General features: G+C 41.5%; 1 protein-coding gene and 1 long non-coding RNA gene across 5 annotated transcripts in view; both read left to right on the top strand.

Annotated features, from left to right (window-relative positions):
- UXS1 (UDP-glucuronate decarboxylase 1) overlaps positions 1–11,461 on the top strand; it is a 56,532-nt gene extending 45,071 nt beyond the window's left edge. For all 4 annotated transcript variants that reach the window (XM_021414123.1, XM_021414102.1, XM_021414133.1 and 1 more), the window contains 5 exons: positions 3,533–3,576; positions 4,746–4,806; positions 6,146–6,203; positions 8,483–8,586; positions 10,637–11,461. In XM_021414123.1, coding sequence (XP_021269798.1) covers positions 3,533–3,576; positions 4,746–4,806; positions 6,146–6,203; positions 8,483–8,586; positions 10,637–10,768 — 399 coding nt within the window. In that variant the 3' untranslated portion in view covers positions 10,769–11,461. The remainder of the gene's footprint in view (positions 1–3,532; positions 3,577–4,745; positions 4,807–6,145; positions 6,204–8,482; positions 8,587–10,636) is intronic.
- LOC110392854 lies at positions 14,105–18,101 on the top strand. Its single transcript, XR_002434654.1, has 3 exons — positions 14,105–14,314; positions 17,653–17,709; positions 17,831–18,101. It is a non-coding gene; the product is annotated as an uncharacterized LOC110392854 (long non-coding RNA).

Genomic DNA, 18,524 nt, shown 5'->3' with positions numbered 1-18,524 from the left:
GTAAATTTATGCCCTACCTATTGGAAAATAAGCATTTGCCAATGTAGTTTCTCAGGAATTCTGCTGCTTCTGTGCTGGAGGGGTGATATTAAGCGATCCGAACAGAGGGAAACGTCATCTGCTAATGGTCATCAAAAATATGTAATCAGCTCTTAATCTTTTATTTGGCTGGAGTACTTTGTACTGCTGAATGCTCATGTCAAGAGACCAACCCTGCCTGTTCTTTTGGTTGAAAAATGGCTCTGAAATACAATCTGTTATTGAAGTCTTGTTCATCAACAATAAATACTGGTTTTCTCCTCCACTCTCCTCAGATCATGGCTAGAATGAAGTGAATTGCTTTACAATGATATTCCATTTCTTGTCTGTACATTAGCACAGCTACTGCAGTTTGTTTGGAAATAAATGTTTTTTCAAGACAGTAAATCTGCCTACTTTGCCTAGACTGAGGGTATGTATTAATTAATAAGCTTTGGGAATGGAGGATCCGTTAGCAAGGCTGGCTGTATGAAAGAAACTGTAGGGATGTTTCTTTTTTTATTCCTATTCGCAGCATTCCAGATTTCATTCTTCATGTCCCAGAAACAGCTAGTTATTGATGAAAAATGCAAGGCTTTGACAGAAATACGCTCTTCAAACATGAACGTTGTGCCAGCCGCTATACAGCTAGGGTAATTAGTTGCCCAGATACTGTTTTGTTCTTTCCTTCTATTTGATGGTGCCCTAGATTTGAGACTGATCTGTAATGCTTTGTGGGATAGAAAAAATGTATGCAAAAGGCAGGTTCCTGAACCAGTCAGTCCTCTTTTAATGTGATCCTTCTGACATTAGTGCTGCAGGTAGTCCATTAGACTTCATATCAGACTGCTCATAAAACAAAGCAAGAGCGCAGGACAAAATCCATGTGAGATTATTTTATGAATGTTTTTCCTTTCAAAACATCAAAAAAATTCATATTGAGTTCTTACCCAGTAAGTCGTCTCCCAAAAGCTGCAGGTTGAGGCTGGTTCTGTTTGCTGCAAGGCAGTAAGTAAATGGAAGCAGACAAGAAGATGGAGCTTCTTGCTTTGAGACTTTTGGTCCTTGTAGGATTTCTTTGTATCAAAATGTGTATGAGTATGTGTAATTGTATACTAATAGGTTAGTTTGTATGCTACCAGGTAGTATACTGGAGCATAATCTCGAGCCTCTCGTGATGTTCAGAAAGCTTATCTAGCCTGTAAAGCCTCTGAAGAGTCAGAAGGTCCTTCCATCTATTATGTTTCCTCCCCTAGCGCTTGTAGTGAGTTTTTCCTGTGTTTGGTCTCTGAAACATTTTGTTTTTTTTTTTCATTTGTACTCTGGTTGCTCAGATTTTATTAAAAATAATCCTGTGATCTTCTGTAACTAAAATTGAGTGAAAGCACTAACTGGAAGTTTTGTGAAAACTTACTCCAGTATCAAATAGGGAATGATTATCGTGTTTTGAAATGTGCAATCCTTGGGATATTTCAGAACATCAGCAAGATAAGCCTGGAGTAAGTGCTGTTCTGTGGGAGGCAATATTAAAAGCTTTATTTTTGTTACAACAGCCATGCTGTCTCGACTTGATTATCAAGAAAGTAATGAGAGATAAAATAAAGGATTTTGCCCAACATCTCTGTTCCATAGGGAATCACTATCTACAATTTAAAATGACTGGAAATGAGAAAAGAGCTAAGGGGAGAGCTGTTTGCCTAAACAGGTCAAATAAAATGAATGATCAGCGAGGAGCAGTAGTTGAGATTAAAAAAAAAAATAAAGATTTCACCCTGGTATTAACACAGAATTTGGCTGTCAGGAACACCTAGTATTGACCTCTTCAAAAACCGCAAGTGTTCGGTCTCTTGGTTCAGAGTAGTTGTTCAAATGACGTAAATTAATCTCACAAAGTGAAAAGTGTTTTCAACTACTTGCCTTTAAGAAATTACAGCTTATGCAGACATGGCCATCATTTCTCTTTATTGTTGTAAAGGAAAGATTTATTAAGAGAATTTGAAAGTGGGGACCGATGCTGTATTTTCCAGCCACTTGTAGGAGAGAGAGCCACATAGAAAGGGTTGTTAAGTACTGGAACAGGCTCCCCAGGGAGGTGGTTGAGTCACCATCCCTGAATGTGTTTAAAAAACGTTTGGATGTGGTGCTCGGGGACATGATTTAGCAGTGGGTTGTTAGAGCAGTATGGTTAGGTTGCGGTTGGACTTGATGATCTTGAAGGTCCATTCCAACCCGAGCAATTCTGTAGGTGACTTTGTAGAAATCGTGCAAAAATGGCTTTGTTCTGTAAAACTTATCCAATGAGCCAAAAGAAGACAAACAGGAATTTCTATGCGTACATAAAATGTACTTCCCATTTGCTTTGAGAAGCCATCAAGCTGACAATGTGCTTTTTTGGTACCATTCTCTCAGAATGAGTTATTTGGTAAATTCTTAAACCCTCGAGTGTTTAGAATCTTACCCAGTGTCTACTGAAATGCAAATCTGGGGCTTGGAATCTGCCTCAGACAGCAGGCTCAACAAGGCAGATGATGGCATTGTATACCGACTGTAGTTTCTTTCCTGTCCCCTAGGAAAACAAACGTGCTTTCAAATCTGTCCTTCCAGAACAGTTTTCTTTTGTAGCTGATTGATGAGATGTGTCTCCAGTCAAAGCTGTGTGTTTTTCCCACTTAAACGTGCCTGCCAGTAGCTTTCAGAATCTAAGTATTCACGTTCTGGGGTTTTTAGTTCTGCGGACTATTCAACTGTTCTAAATAATAATTGTCTGATGGCATTATATACATTCTGATTAGTTTTAAAGTCTTGTTAACTAGTGAGTACGAACATTTAACTAGTTCAAATGTCTTCAAACTTAAACAACTTGCTTTCTCTGAAGTGTTAGTGCATAAACTGATAAAAATCTTTTTCCAACCAGATGGGTCATTTGAGGAATCATATCCACTAGAAATTATTCTTGCTCCCATTTCCCCAGATACTAATATTTAGAAGTCACTTGATTTTGTTCTGTTTTTTCTGATTCCTTGAATTTTTTTCTTCACTTTCTTTTTTTCTTTTTAGGGTCTGTGAATGTTTGGTGGTCTTTTTGAAGTTGGTGGTTGTTAAAGAGCAAACACAAATTGCCTGTCATAACCACATCATAGTATTCTGAGGTTTGCTTTAAATATTTGGTGCTCTTTTCTGGCTGAGTGCCATGCTGCAGCCTCTTTCAGTGTGCCAGGAGAGGACAAAGCATCGCTTTGTCTTACACCACTAAGAATGTTCCATACGTCCAGAATTCTGGATGAATTAGTTGCATAAGAGTACATTTGCTCGAGGAATTTCCAAGAGCAAAAAGACCTTCAAAGAACTGACACTTTGCCAAGAGACTGCAAATACATCTTTTTCCAGTCTTGTAATACAGAGCTTGTGGCTTGGGGGCTTCTCCCTGGGATTTCTTACTAAGATAGCAAGAAGATAATTGAGCCAGAGAAACTCTTATATTTCTGTAACTTCTCTGATTTTCATCTGGTTTCAGGTCTATGGACCTGGAACTCAGACAAGAGCTTTCCAGTATGTCAGGTAAGACTTACTTGTGCTGTCTGATATTTGTTTGCTTCATTTGCTGATTCTTTGAGCTTGGCCACATAGTACGCACTTCATCATAATTAAATTATTTTCATTCTTAGACCAGCGTTACTTTCAGAAGGGAGATGCTGAAGTTTTTAAAAATACCAAGAAACAACACATCAGTTGGTTTAGTGCTCTAATTTGAAATATTATGTTCTTCTCTTAAAGGACTGCAAGTGCCTGGTAGGAAGGTTTTTAATGCTGCTTTGGGTTTGAACAGTTTTCAAGTCCTTGCATTTTAATGCAATGCTGCCACCTTGTGTCCTGGGGCTGCTGTGGTCAGTACTGTGCATGTGTCCCCTTCGAGGGGAAGGAACAAGTTGAGGGGGTATTCCTGCAGACAGTGTTTGTCGTATAAGCAAGACCAGAATATACTTCCACTAATAAAAAGTCAATCTGGTCCTTAGAATCTTCTGTTCTGTCTTATTAGCTAAACGTCAGGGCCAGACTTCTGGGTTGTTCTAATCGTGTTGCGCTTGGAAATGCTGTTCTTTCCGACTGCTGAGAGTAATAGCAGTGGTGATAGAGGGCACTCCTTTAAAGATGATATTCTGTAATGAAAGAAGTCTGGATTTGTACGTCCAGGGACGTGCTGATAAGCTTGTTGCTGATAATTTTGTGTTATTTTTCTGTGGGGAGGTAACACCAAAATACTCTTTTTAACAAAATTGTCTTAAAATTTTCAGAAAGAGAGAAGATGATTGAAATAATAAACTGAAAAGCAGGTGTTGGTGGTGTCATGTGCCTCTGTCTAACAATTTACTCTGAGATATGTGGGAAATGGGCATCTAATAAGTTCAGGTACCAGAGGAAGGAGGAAGCATTTCTTCCGAGTAACTTTGTTTTTCTTCTTTTTCCTAAATATGCTCAGAGGGATTGTAGCCAGTATATCCCAAACCTAACCCTTTAACCTTAATTGCAATATATCTTTCAGCTGAGACTGTAACAGAAAGCTAAGGAAACATGCAGCCATTGAAAGATAATGCTGAAATCAGATTTGCAGCATTCTCAGTTGATTCACCTGCTTTAACGGAGCTCTGAGGAGGCAGCTCTCCTTTTAGGCAAGATCATTATTTATAGGGAAGTGAAAACTGACTCAATCTGTTCTTCTCTTTTTATAGTGATCTTGTGAATGGATTGGTGGCCTTGATGAACAGCAATGTCAGCAGTCCTGTCAACTTGGTGGGTATGAGAGTTTCATGCTATTGTGTTTACTGTGCAGTAGCCAACGTCATGGGTTTTCCTCCTTGTCACTGATGCTGATTTCTAGAAGAAATGAATACAAATCTCTTTATTATGAATAAACACTGCATTTTCTTTGTAAATAAGAAGATTCAGCACCTAGGTGTTAAGATATGATAGTTTCAAGAAGGTAAGAAAATTTCTAGAGTTTTTTTGTGTTTTTATTAACAGGAAGATTCATGTAATTAGAATACGAAGTGGGAAAAACAAAGATCAGGATGCAAAATACAATAAGAAAATTATTAGACTTTTTTTTAACTACAGTGAGCACTGAAAGGAATACTTAGCCTTGTATAAATAGAGATCACTTAATACTGGCTTTGGAAGAAAATGGGTTTGTTTTCAATTGGATAATTTTCTAATATTAAGATTGCTTAGACCTTTTTCAATACAATTTTTACTTTGTCCCGTTTGCTATCGTCTTCTCCAGCAGTGAATATAAGCATAGGAAAAGGGAAAAAGGTGTACATGCCAGCTCATTTCTTTGTATGTCAACTTTTGCCAAATCAAGTACTCAACCCTGCAGGGCAGGTGTTCACTATTTTTTTTTCTTTGTGGCTGTAAGTTCATTTCTGTGTTTCTGTTTAAGTGATGATATTTTTAAATCCATCATGCAATTTGCCTCTGGAAAATTCAACTTTTAGATTTGTGTGTAGATAAATGTTCAGCTGTAGGTCAAACAAGATGTAGTAAGAGGCGTATTAAAACAAGGAATGCTGGGGATGGGGGGAATTGAGTCTGAAGAGGCGCTAATGCTAGCAGGAGGCTTTCAACATTCTATTCTGAAGTGCTGAGATTGTTTCTCAAGTGCAACTTTGCTGAAAAAAATGTGAGTTAAGAAAGGAAATATTGTATCAGAAAGCAGGTAGCCTGTATATGTATTGGTAAATTTGTAGATGTGGTGAATTTGGAAGTAATGGCAGCAAAATTGGTTTAACTTAGTGTACTTACTTATATATATGAAATCTTCATCGTATCGTCTGTCCTCAGCTCACCAAAGTTCTTGAGTACACACTGAACGGATGATGTGGTTGGGTGTGCTGCTGAATTGGGGTGTGTAATTTTATTGTGATTAAGCAGTACATTTATTTATTCTTTACATAATGATTTTTTTGGATACCCCCCGCACATCACATTGAATTCTTTTCATCTGAGTAGAAACGAGATGTATGATGTTGATTCTTTTCAGTTTAACATCACTCTATTAGAACTGTCTAATGTCAGAAAGCTAACATGTTGTAAGTTATTATTGTAATGAATATTCCCTTTCAATTTCTAGGGAAACCCAGAAGAGCACACAATCCTAGAGTTTGCCCAGTTAATCAAAAAACTCGTTGGTGAGTATAAGAAGTAATTCTTCAGTGAATCTCATGAAGTACTTATTGTTGTTAGATGATTTTGTCTTGATTAGTATATTTAATATATGGATAATTTAATTGGTCTTTGAATTTCTTAATAACTTTATATTAAAGTCAATTGTATCCTGGCCACATAATTAAATATTAATCAGATAATCCAAATCCTCTCAGCTCTATGTAAAAGACTGCATGAACAGTCAAATGAATACATTCTTTCTGTGTATCTGCATGACTTATGTCAGTAATTTTATATAATGTTTTTGCAAGTTACTAGATAATTACCTGAAAGTGAAGTTTTCCTCACTGCACTGTAGTAAAAACATCTTACATAATATCCTAGCTGAAATACAGATACTGTAGCAAGGTGATTCTTCTCAATCGTGCAGGCTGTTCTCCTTCAGTTACCATTAAAAAGCTTCATGCTGTGGTGACAGGCTTTCTCTACTTTTCTTTGATCTACCAGTGACTCCTGCAAGGACTGCCAGCACCTCCCTTGAATGTGGCTTGGAAGAAAACACTTTGACTTTCCCTTCATACTTGTTCTGATATCTATAGCAGTTCAGAGCTCTCGAGAATGGAAGCAAACAGCTGTGCACAGTCTTGTAATGTGGCTTCCTCATGAGATGAAACATGCTTGTGCTGTTAGCTGAGGCTTTTAGTCTGTAGATTCCATGAGTGCTTCCGAGAGGTCTGTAAAGTGACTGAAAAAGACAAGTTCAAACATACAGTGCAGAAGCTGATGCATGTGGTGTTCCAAATAGAGGACCATCCCCTCTGGAAAACATCTATAAGTCCACAGTTCGGGGAAGGGAATTGAAAATCACAGCACCAAACCCATCTGGTAGATAAAATAATCGTTACCTTGTCTGTTTGTTCACAAACAACTTGACCTGTTTCAGTCTGCCTGGAGAGGCAATTTAGTTCTCCATCCATGAAATCTCACAGTAAGATGGCATATAAACTGTTAGCTAGATTAGATTAGATAAATTGTTCTGTGTGTTGTCAAGTGGGAAGACGAGTACTATGGGTATTTAACCATCAGACTGAGAAGTACGGGCAAAGAGCAAGTGAAGTCTTTTTGCAGTGGAAAAATACTAACAAAATTGCAGAAGTGCTGAGGCTGACAAGGACCTCTGGGTTGCTCTGGCCCAAGTCCTGCTCAAACAGGGACACCCAGAGGAGAGTGCCCAGAGACATGCCCAGGTGTCTTCTGAAGATCTCCAAAGAGGTGATTCCAGAGCCTCTGGGCAGTCTGTGCCATGCTCTGTAGCCCACACAATGCGGAAGTGCTTCCTAATGTTCCAAGGGAAACTCCTGTTCCAGTTTGTGCTTGTTGCCTTTGTCTTGGTGCTGAGCCCCATTGAAAAGAGCCTAGCTCTGTCCTCTTGGTTCTTTCCCTTTGGGGATTCATATACGCTGAAGAAATCCACTCTGAGGCTTCTCTGTTCTAGGCTAAACAGTCCCAGCTCTCAGCCCCTCCTCACAGGACAGATACTGCAGTCCCTTAGCGTCTTCTATGGCTTTTTTTTTTTTTTTGGACCATCTCCAGCTAGTCCATGACCCTCTTGTACTGATGGACAGAGAACTGGACATAATACTGAGTGGAGAGGAAGGATCACCTCTCTTGACCCGCTGGTCATACTCTGCCTAATGCAGTGAATAATGCCATTGGCTTTTTTTGTTCAACTTGACTCTAATTCCATTTGTTGAACTTTGTGAGGTTTCTGGCAGGCCATTTCTCCAGTGTGTCAGAGTCCCTCTGGATGGCAGCATGGCCTTGGTACTGGTGTCAGCCACTCACATTAGCCCAGTGTTATCTCCTGGGGTACACCAGTAGTGTAGGCCATCAGCTGGACTTTGTGTCACTCATCACCACCATCTGGACCTGGCTGCTTAGCGATACATCAACAGATTTCTGTCACAAAATTCGTCTAGACAACCTTGCTGAAGTCAATAATATCCACTGCTCTCCCATTGTCTACAGAGACAGTTACTTCATCAGAGAACATTATTTAAGTGATTGAGCATTACTTCCCTTTGTGAATGCATGCTGAAATCTTCATGAAATGTTTTGTGAATCCATGCTGCTCTGGGACAGCTGGTTCACCCAGCTGTTGCATTCAATACGGCTGCGTGGAATGCTTTTCAGTGGTGGAATTATGAGGCAGAAACTTCAGAAATGCGTTAACGTTTTACTAGTAGAAAAGATGTAAACGTAGTGAATTGCAGATAATCATGCACAGTCTCTTGTTTGATAGGCAGCGGGAGTGAAATCCAGTTTCTCTCAGAAGCACAGGATGACCCTCAGAAACGAAAACCTGACATCAGAAAAGCCAAGCTGTTACTTGGATGGGAACCTGTGGTATGTACAGCTGTATGACTGTTGTTGTGTGAGAGAACATGGGGAGGACCACATGGTAATGATATCTTTCAGTTTTGAAAGTATCTGCTTAACACAGTCTCTAGGACAGCTTTTAAAATGCTGTAAAGTGCCTCCAGCCTCTCGTACTGTTGCCCTAGCTTATGATTCAGGAAATTCTGGATAAGATTGCATGGCTTGTGCTATACAGGAGAACAGATTAGTACTGGCATGTGTGACGAACTTAAGTAGAAAACATTTTTTTTTTAATGTTTTTCAACTTTTTCACATGCATACTATGAAGTGGCTACCATTCTGTAAGCCTGATGTATTCTTCGAAGGATGTGGTACATAGTTAGAAGAGCTAATGAGTTTGCTGTTGCTGCTGCTGTCTTCATTCCTGTTGTGCTGTGGTAATATGCCTTAGGAAAAAAAATTCCTTTTAACTTAATTGAAATGTTTTTAGAAAATCTATGGGGTAAGACTATTTTTAAGGTGATTGGTAACAACATTGCAACCAAAATGTTTGTTTGGATTGCTTGTAGGGAAAAATATGACAATGAAATTTTCTGTTTTGTCATAGCTCATTTAAAGGGAACTGTGAAACTTCAGCAAAGCAAAATGTGAAGCTAGTCAGAGAGAGCTGACACTTCTGTGTTGTTTTTTTTTTTTAATTTTGGTGGACTGAACTAAATTAGAATAAGAAACTCTTATTTGGGGCTACGAGTATCATATATAGAGATGTTCGGGGTTTGTTCTATGCGTAAATAAGCTTGAAACATGCTCAGAGTTAGTCAAACTTGTCTTACTATCCACGATAAAGTTTGTCCACCTCTGAAGCTTGGTTATTAGTCATCTGAGGTGGTCAAGATGGTCATTATTCAGCACAGCTGATAGGCACAAATTACACATTGCCCATGATGACATTTATTTTCCTTTTCAACCTTCAGATGAAGATAATTGCAAGTGTATAACCAAGCAAAGCTGTTGGTGAGAGCTGGTTTGCTTTGGGAGGAAAGGCCTAATATAATCTCCCAAAAGAGTACAACTTTCTTAGCCAGCTCCCCATTCTAGCCAGCACGATGGTTTGTAGGCTTTTCAGATTTGCAGAAATCTTTCCAGAAAGCCTGCAAAAGTATCTAGTAAGTGCAAGCCTATTGGAAGCAATGCAAGCCTATATGGAAAAAGGTAGCTCCAGACCCTTCTGAAAGGATTCAAAGACACCAGATATTAATATACTGTGCCTTAAAGCACGAGGAAGATGTCATATGATCACAAAAAGTTTAAAACAGTTAAATTTTATACTAACCTTCTATGTTTGATGCAGTCAGTACCAAAATTTGCTCTAAAGTACCAGCACAGTACTGGTACATTGAGTTGTAGGCACGTAGCTTTTGTGCTGCTGTTTTATCCTCCTGTACTGATGATATCAGCAAACATGTCAGAGCATGTGGCTCCTGAGAAAAGTGGATAATATTTTTGTTGTTCCTGCCTACAAATCATAGAGTTCAAACGTAGGCAGAGTATGAAGAATTACAATTATTTTTGTTGGATTTAAGAATGTCAAATGAGATACTGGAGGATAATTTGTATCCCTTTTTCTTTATATTGGTGCAAACAATAACAAAAAAAAAAACCCTACCAGCTTTATACCTTTCCATGGCATATATCATTCTGTGAGCTTCGCAAAAGGTGGTCCTTAATATTAAAAACAGAAGGGGCTTGTATTTCTGTCTCTTTCGCTGTATAATTCTTGAACTCTGAAAATCTGTTTTGATACTAAGCAGATCGAACAGAACTATCTGATGATTTAAATTTGTTAGGTTTTTTTATTTGCAACATCAGAAAATGCATCTGAAGTTTGAAAGCTTGAAGCTTGGTGCATTAGCAGTGCGGAGATGTAACCAGTATGTGGTGCTGTTAATACTTAAATTGGCAAAGAATTAAAGGACTTTGTAGCAGTCTTTTAATAGCTGTATTTAAAAAAAGGTACTGTTGTGAAAAGAGCTGATGTCAACTCAGAGTGATACGATTCTCTCATTTTTGGGAACAGGTCCCGCTGGAAGAAGGTCTGAATAAAGCAATTCATTATTTCCGTAAGGAACTTGAATATCAAGCAAACAATCAGTATATTCCCAAACCGAAACCTGCGAGGATGAAAAAAGGAAGAACAAGGCATAACTGAAGACTGTTGGTTGGACAGGAAATGCCCTGCTTGACATTTGACGGATGTAATTTTTTTCTTTTTTTTTATTTGAAAGAGACTTTGAAACAGGTATCATGAAGAAAAAAAACTGGAATTTCATTCTGAAGCTTGCTTTAAAGAAGTGGACGTGCCTAAAAATAACAAATATTCCCCTTCCCCTGCAAATCTTGCCTTGCACTTTTTAAATCTGTCTTTTTATGTAAAAATAGAGTAGAAGCATCTTTTAGTATCTTCAAGTTTTATATCTTGCTGTGAGATCATTTTGTTGTGACTGTCCTTGACAGTTTTATTTACTGGTTTCTTTGTGAAGCTGAAGATAAACACAAACGGGATGGAAAATGCCAATTTATTTATAAAAATGGATACTATAAAATATGAGAAGTTCTACTATGCATAAGAAAAAAATTAGTGGTATTGTCAGATGGGAGACACTGACATCGAATATAGAGGAGTTTAAAAGAATTCTGTATGAGAGCTTTATGTATTCTTTAAACGAGAGATTTTTTCAAAGGTTTAGTTTTAGTTGTACACTTGAATTTGAGATATTTTCATTGATTACCATGGATAAGGATATTTTGAATCACTACTGTGTTGTGCGTACTCTGGGAATAAAGTTAATGTATTATTGGTTACAGTGGTTGAATATACTATTTTATTAAATATTGAAACTTCTGTTTAGTTTCAGCGTTTCACTGTAGGCACATCTCTGGCATTATGTGTCTGTGTATGTATTGTGTATTAATTACAAAGTAACAGTCCTTAAACATTTGGCTCAGGCTTAACAGCATTTGGTGCTGCATTGTTCATCTTGTGATAGCTGTATAGGAAGGGATGCAGGATGTCTGTTGACATAGACTAAACAAAAACATCACAATTTATTCCAATTCAGGCAATTGATAGTGATGCAGGAGTATAAGACGTTATTTAATCCACAGTCTAACTTCAGTCTCCCTGCCTGAAGAAACGTTTCTACTTTAGCATTTATTGAATTACCTGTAAATGCTTACACCTTCTCATAACTATGTCTGTCACCCAAAAAAAATAAACTGAAATAAAATCACACAGTTCCACAGTGCCACATCCCAAAGACTGAATACCTAGAAGGAAGAATTGGCAGCAGGTTTTTAGAAGGTATTTTGGTGTAGGGCCACTCAAAATCGAAAATCCTAAATCTCGTCAAGCCAAGTGACTTGACTTTACCTCATTAAAACTTGATGTTTCATTAGCTTTTGAGGAATGGGTTCTTCAGGTTTTTGAGGTCTGCAGGTTGATGGTTGAAGTACGAGATGACCTGACACCATCCACCAAAGCCATCCTTATCTCCTGGTGCTTTGTAAGGCTTGGAGATTCAAGATTTTGGCCTGGCTGTCTGGCAAGCTTTCACAGGACTTTAGGACCTAGTGATGGGACTGCTGTGCTCACTTGTGGGTATCGTTTGGACCAGGTCTGCAGTGATCCTTAAAAAACTTGAGAGTATCTTCCCTGCTCGCACGCACAGGTTTGCAACAAAGATGGAGGGCCTGGGAACATTTCCCCCTCTGGATGGAGAGACAGCAACCTGCCTAGAATTTAATTACTATCTATTGCCTCCATCATTTCACAGCTGAGCAGCCTGGGGTCTGCTTTTCACTTGAAGCCTTTTTCTAGATAGTTGATCAGGGCATTTTTTCTGAATTAAGTTGCCTGAAAAGTACACCATGGTATGTGTGCTCTGAATGTGCATAGTCCAACCTGTAATTACCAGTACAGTCACAAATCACTGCCTCTCTATATGCTCAAAATCACAGCGGGATACATGTGAAATTAGTGCCTCCTCCTTTAACTGTTCTGTGGTGAGAACTGCAAATCATCTCCCAGCACAATGTTTTTAACCCTTAAGGGTTAAGATTCAAGCTTAAATATGAAGCGTAAGCCTTAGATTATTTTGTGGGGAAGGTATTCTTTCTGCTTGTATTGGATATGAAGAGGTGATGCACAAGGGTTCAACCCTGCTCCATTGAGCAGCCATTGAGAATAAGTGGGAGTTGCAGGTGCCGGCTGTTACTTCCAGGACTGTTTTTCATTTAATTCAACGACTTTTGTGCAAAATATTTAAATCGTAGTGGAAAAAGCATACTCCTGGAGGCTAGCACAAAACGTGCATTTTCAAAGAAAAATCCCTCTGGAAGTCTGAATGTTTGGATACTGCAGATAGGAATTTAAAAGCTTTTTAGATTGCTTCACAGCCTGATCTCCTCGATAGAAAGAGCAAATCGGACGGAGGGCAAATGGCTGGCACTGATATGGCTGGTTTGTTCTTATGTGGTATGCCCCCCAGTGGGCCTGAGTGACAGGCCGTATTGATCTGCTGCTTCCCTTAGATCACCTCCAGCTTTTGTTTCAGTGGTTCCTGGTTCAGTTCCCATATTCTTTCTGCGTAGTGTTTTCTAGGAACAGCAGCCGAGGCGCTGTTGCCTTTTGTGTTTTAAGCCAGGGGCTGGCCTGGCCTTCTCAAAAGGCATAAATTAAAATAGAGTCTGCTGGTTCCTAAGCACTGAATTGATAATTTTGGAGGGGGGGGGGGAAATCTGAGTATTTATATTTTCTGCTATCACCTAGGCAGGCAGGGTAAAACTAATGTGTGCAGACTGGTGCCAGTGTAGTCACAGTAAACCACACAGAAGGGCCACTGAGCCCATGTTAGATGCAAGTCCTCCTGATGCAGTCAGGAGCACGCAGTGGGTGTGGTGAATGGGGCAGCTTGGTGCTGGCAAGTGAGATTGATCTGGAAGGAGTGGTGTGCAAGGCACCCTCTGCTGTGGGTTCCTCCAGCCTCACAAGGAGGACAACTCTTGCTGCCTGGAAGTTACCACAGCAAGAGGTACCTGGACAGGCTTGGGAGGTTGGGCCCGTGCTGACCTCATGAAGTTCAACAAGGCCAAGTGCAAGGTCCTGCACCTGTGCTGGGGCAATCCCAAGTGCAGATACAGTCTAGGTAGAGAATGGCTTGAGAGTAGCTCTGAGAAGGATTTGGGGGTGTTGGTTGATGAAAGACTCAACATGAGCTGGCAATGTGCGCTTGCAGCCTAGAAGGCCAACTGGATCCTGGGTTGCATCAAGAGAAGCATGACCAGCAGGTCGAGGGAGGTGATTCGAGGGTATGTAGCGACAGGATGAGAGAAAATGTCTTTAAACTGGAAGAGGGTAGATTTAGACTAGATATTAGGAAGAAATTCTTTACTGTGAGGATGGTGAGACACTGGAACAGGTTGCCCAGCGAGGCTGTGAATGGCACCTCCCTGGAAGCATTCAAGGCCAGGCTGGATGGGGCTGTGAGCAACCTGGTCTAGAGGGAGGTGACCCTGCCTATAGCAGGGGGTTGGAACTAGATGATCTTAAAGGTCCTTTCCAACCCAAACCATTCTATGATTCTAAGAGGTCCACCATTGGATTACTGCTTTTTTTACATCATAATGTACTTTTATTTCTACATGTAGGGCTGCTCAGAAGCTCTGTAAAGCACATTATTGGTCCACAGGTAGCACGGTGAGGCATGCAGATGTAATTTAAGTAGTAAGCTGTGTGAACACGCAGAGTAGAGAAGCCTTGTGTCTTATCTTTAGGTTAGATTTTTTGCTCTGGGGGAAAGAATAGTCATCTGACGATCTTTTCTTGCGTCTGGGGCATTTGCAGCTTCTCTAAGATTCTGACTAAGCAACCTCTGAGCTCACTGCCCACGGCATACTTCATAGAATCATAGAATGGCCTGGGTTGAAAAGGACATCAAAGTTCATTTAGTTTCAACCCCCTACTTATGAATGTCTCTGTCATCAATTTTTTCCAGAAACTTTTAGAAATATATATTTGACAAAAAGAGTTCACCTCTGCAAAGATATGTTTGAAATTGGGTTTCAGAGTTGAAGCAGGCAAGGAGAGGAGACAAACGCAATTACATTAAGTTTGTTAGCCTCAGAGAATAGGCTAAAGAACAAAACAGGGCTCTGATTAATGTGATGGATTGAGCTGGTCCCCAGGCCCTTATTAGTACCAAGTTCAGTGCTACGTGAGGCCAGGAAGTCTTTGTAGGTTGTTAGAAGCTGCTCAGAGAAGATTTGTCCACAGAAAAAGGATGCTTTGTTAACAGTAAAGGAAGTGTGTACTTAGCCTTGCTAGTCCTAACATCCATACGTCCTCCCCCTGAAAGCAGTGGAAACGTAGCCACCACAGCTCCATAGTGGCTTTGTTCTAAACTTTTCCCAGTGCTGGCATCGCCAGCAGTAGAAGGGCATGGCATGGAAAAGATCTGGGCTGCTGGCATACAGATAGTACTCATGCATGCCAGCGTGACCAAGATGGAAATCTCCACCTGAATCCTGTTTGTGGTCTTGAGACCTTGAGCGTGTTGTGCCACGCTTCTGAAAAGCTTTCACGTGTTGAAGTTCTTATTTGCAGCAACAACTCCTTAGAGCTACAACAAAAAGCAGTGATAGCTCTGGACAAAAGCAGAGCTCCTCCTGTATGACAGGAGGTTCTGAAATGTGGTTTCATATCAGTAGGGATGTTCTTCTGAAATAATTCATATTTCCTGTAAAAAAATCACTCTGATTCTTTACTCTTTTCCAGTCCCTTCTCTTACTCGCCTACCTATAATAGCAAATGTGGCAACAGCTTCTTGTCTGCCTTGTTTTGTTGCCACTTTACAGCTTGGAACAAGCAGCAGCTGGTTCATTCTTGCTGTTTTTCCTAGTTTTTGACATGCTCTTTGGCAAAGAGGGGATCCTCTGAGTGCCCTGCTCCGTGCCATGGCTGAGGCAGCTGAAGGGTCCAAAGCGTGAAGCCACAGTGTAGTGGCCAAACTGCTATCAAAGCCAAGTACTGCAATCTAGGCTCTGTCCACCCCACCATTATGAGGAAGGAAAACTATACCTCCCATCCACTAAACAATCTTGGGACAAAAGTGCATGATTCTGACCCATTTCCCTGGCTGACACCCGCAAGCTGGGGATGTGGCATTGTGAGGCTGTGAAATGTTAAGGGATGTTAAGGGATGGGCTGTGGCCTGTTTGTCCCCGTTCTGTAGGAAGCCACAATGAACAATGCCACTCTTCTGTCCTGGTGGAGAGGTTACGTGGTGTCAGCGCTGAGTTGGCCAGGGACAATGATGTGACGCACCCTATGCTGTCTGTGAGCAGAAGAGAACAGCTGGGAGAGGGAGTCTTCTGTCTGTGTTTGGGGACAGAAATACTCAGAGGAAATCATTAACTTGCTGAGGATACGAAACCAGGAGGAGTGGCTGACATAGTGGAAGGTTGTGCTGCCATTCAGTGACATCTGGGTAGGCTGCAGAACTTGGTGGAGAGGAACCTGATGAGGTTCAACAAGGGCAAGTGTAGAGGAGAGTAGCTCTGAGGAGAAGGACCTGGATGTCCTGGTGGACAGCAGTTTGGCCATGAGCTCACGGTGTGCCCTGGTGGCCAAGAAGGCCAATGGGATCCTGGGATGCATTACAAAATGCATGGCCAGCAGGTCGAAGGAGGTGATCCTCCCCCTCTACTCTGCCCTGGTGAGGCCACAGCTGGAGCACTGTGTCCAGTTCTGGGCTCCTTGGTTTAAGAAAGACACGGAACTGCTGGAGAGAGTCCAGCTGAAGGCTGCAAAGATGCTGAAGGGCCTGGAGCATCTCCCTTATGAGGAAAGGCTGGGACACCTGGGGCTGTTCAGCCTGGGGAAGAGAAGGCTGAGGGAATCTTACCGACACTTACAAATATCTAATAGGTGGGAGTCAAGTGGATGGGGCCAGGCTCTTTTTGGTGGTGCCCAGCAACAGGACGTGGGACAACAAACAAAAACACTGGAAGTTCCATCTGAACTGAGGAAAAACTTCATACTGTGAGGGTGACAGAGCACTGGAACAGGCTGTCCAGAGAGGTTGTGGAGTCTTCTTCTCTAGGGGTATTCAAAACCCTCCTGGATGCCTACCTGTGCGACCTGCTGTAGGGAACCTGCTTTAGCAGGTGGGTGGGCTCGATGATCTCCAGAGGTCCCTTCCAATCCCTACGATTCTACGTGAATTTTGTGAACTTTGTTAATATGGTAAACTTTGAAGTACTCCATGCATAGGTGACAACAGTATTCCTCCTTTTGCACAAACCTGTGATGGCTCATACCTGCTTGCTTGTCCTCAAGACAGCTTTAATCACAAATTCCCAACACAGCACCGTGAAGTGCTGTGCTGGGAATTTGTTGCTTCTTGTTATAAAGAAAGCTAACTCCATCCCACCCAGACTCAGTGCATGGTGGGAAACTGCAGCATAGTATAATGGAAAATATTTTTTTTGTCTTGGAAAACCCAGATTTTGTGGGAGTGTGCAAGACACAGCTGCTGGGCTGAGTGAGCCTGCAGGAACAGACACAGCTTGCAAAGGCCTACGGATAGACGGCATTTATTTACAGCACTTTTTTAATTCTTCTTATTCTGCAAGTCTGAATTCCCAGTTGTTTTATATTCTGAGAAATTATGGAAATTATCAATGTGGTTCAAACATTGCCAAATTCTTTGCACTTTTTCTTATAGGGCATAAAATAGAAGTGTTCTGCCAGGAATAGGTGTTTTCCAACTGTGTAAAAGAGTGTGTGCTTGACTCAGAACATGACTGTGCCATATTTGGATTAAAGGGTCTCCTTTCCTGGGAACCGCACCAGTTTAAAACCATTAAACTGGCAATGAGTCTGCTGCTAAATGCAAGTGCTCCAAGGTCTAGGGGAATGCTGGGTCTCTGGAGAACATTATGTGAGTGTGAGTGCACATGCGTGTGTGCAGAGAAGTGTCTAACATGCTTGTTCAGTTTGGCTCCCTTATTTTGTTATTTTATTCCCTCTTTCAGGCTGGACTGAGAGCTTGCAGCTAAGCAGGAAGGACAAAACCTGGGGAACATTCGGAGGTAACTTCTGCCTGAGGTGGTCACTGGGCTCTGAGACTGGGTGCTCTCCATCTCAACTACTGCTTCTGAAGTCAGGTTCCTTCTTGGAGCCCTTGCCCCAGAAGATCCCTTCTTTTCACAGGCTCTGGAGGGAGGCAAGCTTCTCTGCACTGGGAGCAGCTTTTGGGGAACATCTGTCTCCTTGCCCAGCAGGATCTGTAAAAGCACTGTGTCACATAAGTTTGGAAGGCTGCGTGGAGTAGGTATGGAGATAGCAGAGAAGGCAACAAGGCAGCAATTCAATTGAAAGGATTTTTTTCTTCTTTTCATAGAATCATAGAATCACAGAATGGTTTGGGTTGGAAGGGACCTTACAGCCCACCCATCCCCAACCCCTGCCATAGGCAGGGCTGCCCCCCACCAGCTCAGGCTGCCCAGGGCCCCATCCAACCTGGCCTTGAACGCCTCCAGGGATGGGGCACCACTGCTCCTCTGGGCAGCCTGTGCCAGGGCCTCACCGCCCTCTGAGTAGAGAATTTCCTCCTAACATCCAACCTAAATCTCTCCTCTTTTAGTTTAATATCATTCCCCCTTGTCCCATCACTCTCAGGCCATGCAAAAAGTCAGTCTCCCTCCTTCTTGTAAGCTCCCTTCAAGTACTGGAAGGCTGCCATGAGGCCTCCCCAGAGGCTTTTCTTCTCCAGGCTGAACAAGCCCAGCTTCCTCAGCCTGTCTTCATAGGAGAGGTGCTCCAGACCTCTGGAGCCTCGTGGCCTCCTCTGGACCTGCTCCAGCAGCTCCACATCCCTCCTGTGCTGGGGGTCCCAAGCCTGGTT

This window comes from Numida meleagris, chromosome 1 (genome assembly GCF_002078875.1).
Source record: "Numida meleagris isolate 19003 breed g44 Domestic line chromosome 1, NumMel1.0, whole genome shotgun sequence".
Taxonomy (NCBI): Eukaryota; Metazoa; Chordata; class Aves; order Galliformes; family Numididae; genus Numida; species Numida meleagris.
Note: the sequence above shows the minus strand (reverse complement) of the source record. Positions and strands in the feature narration are given on the sequence as shown.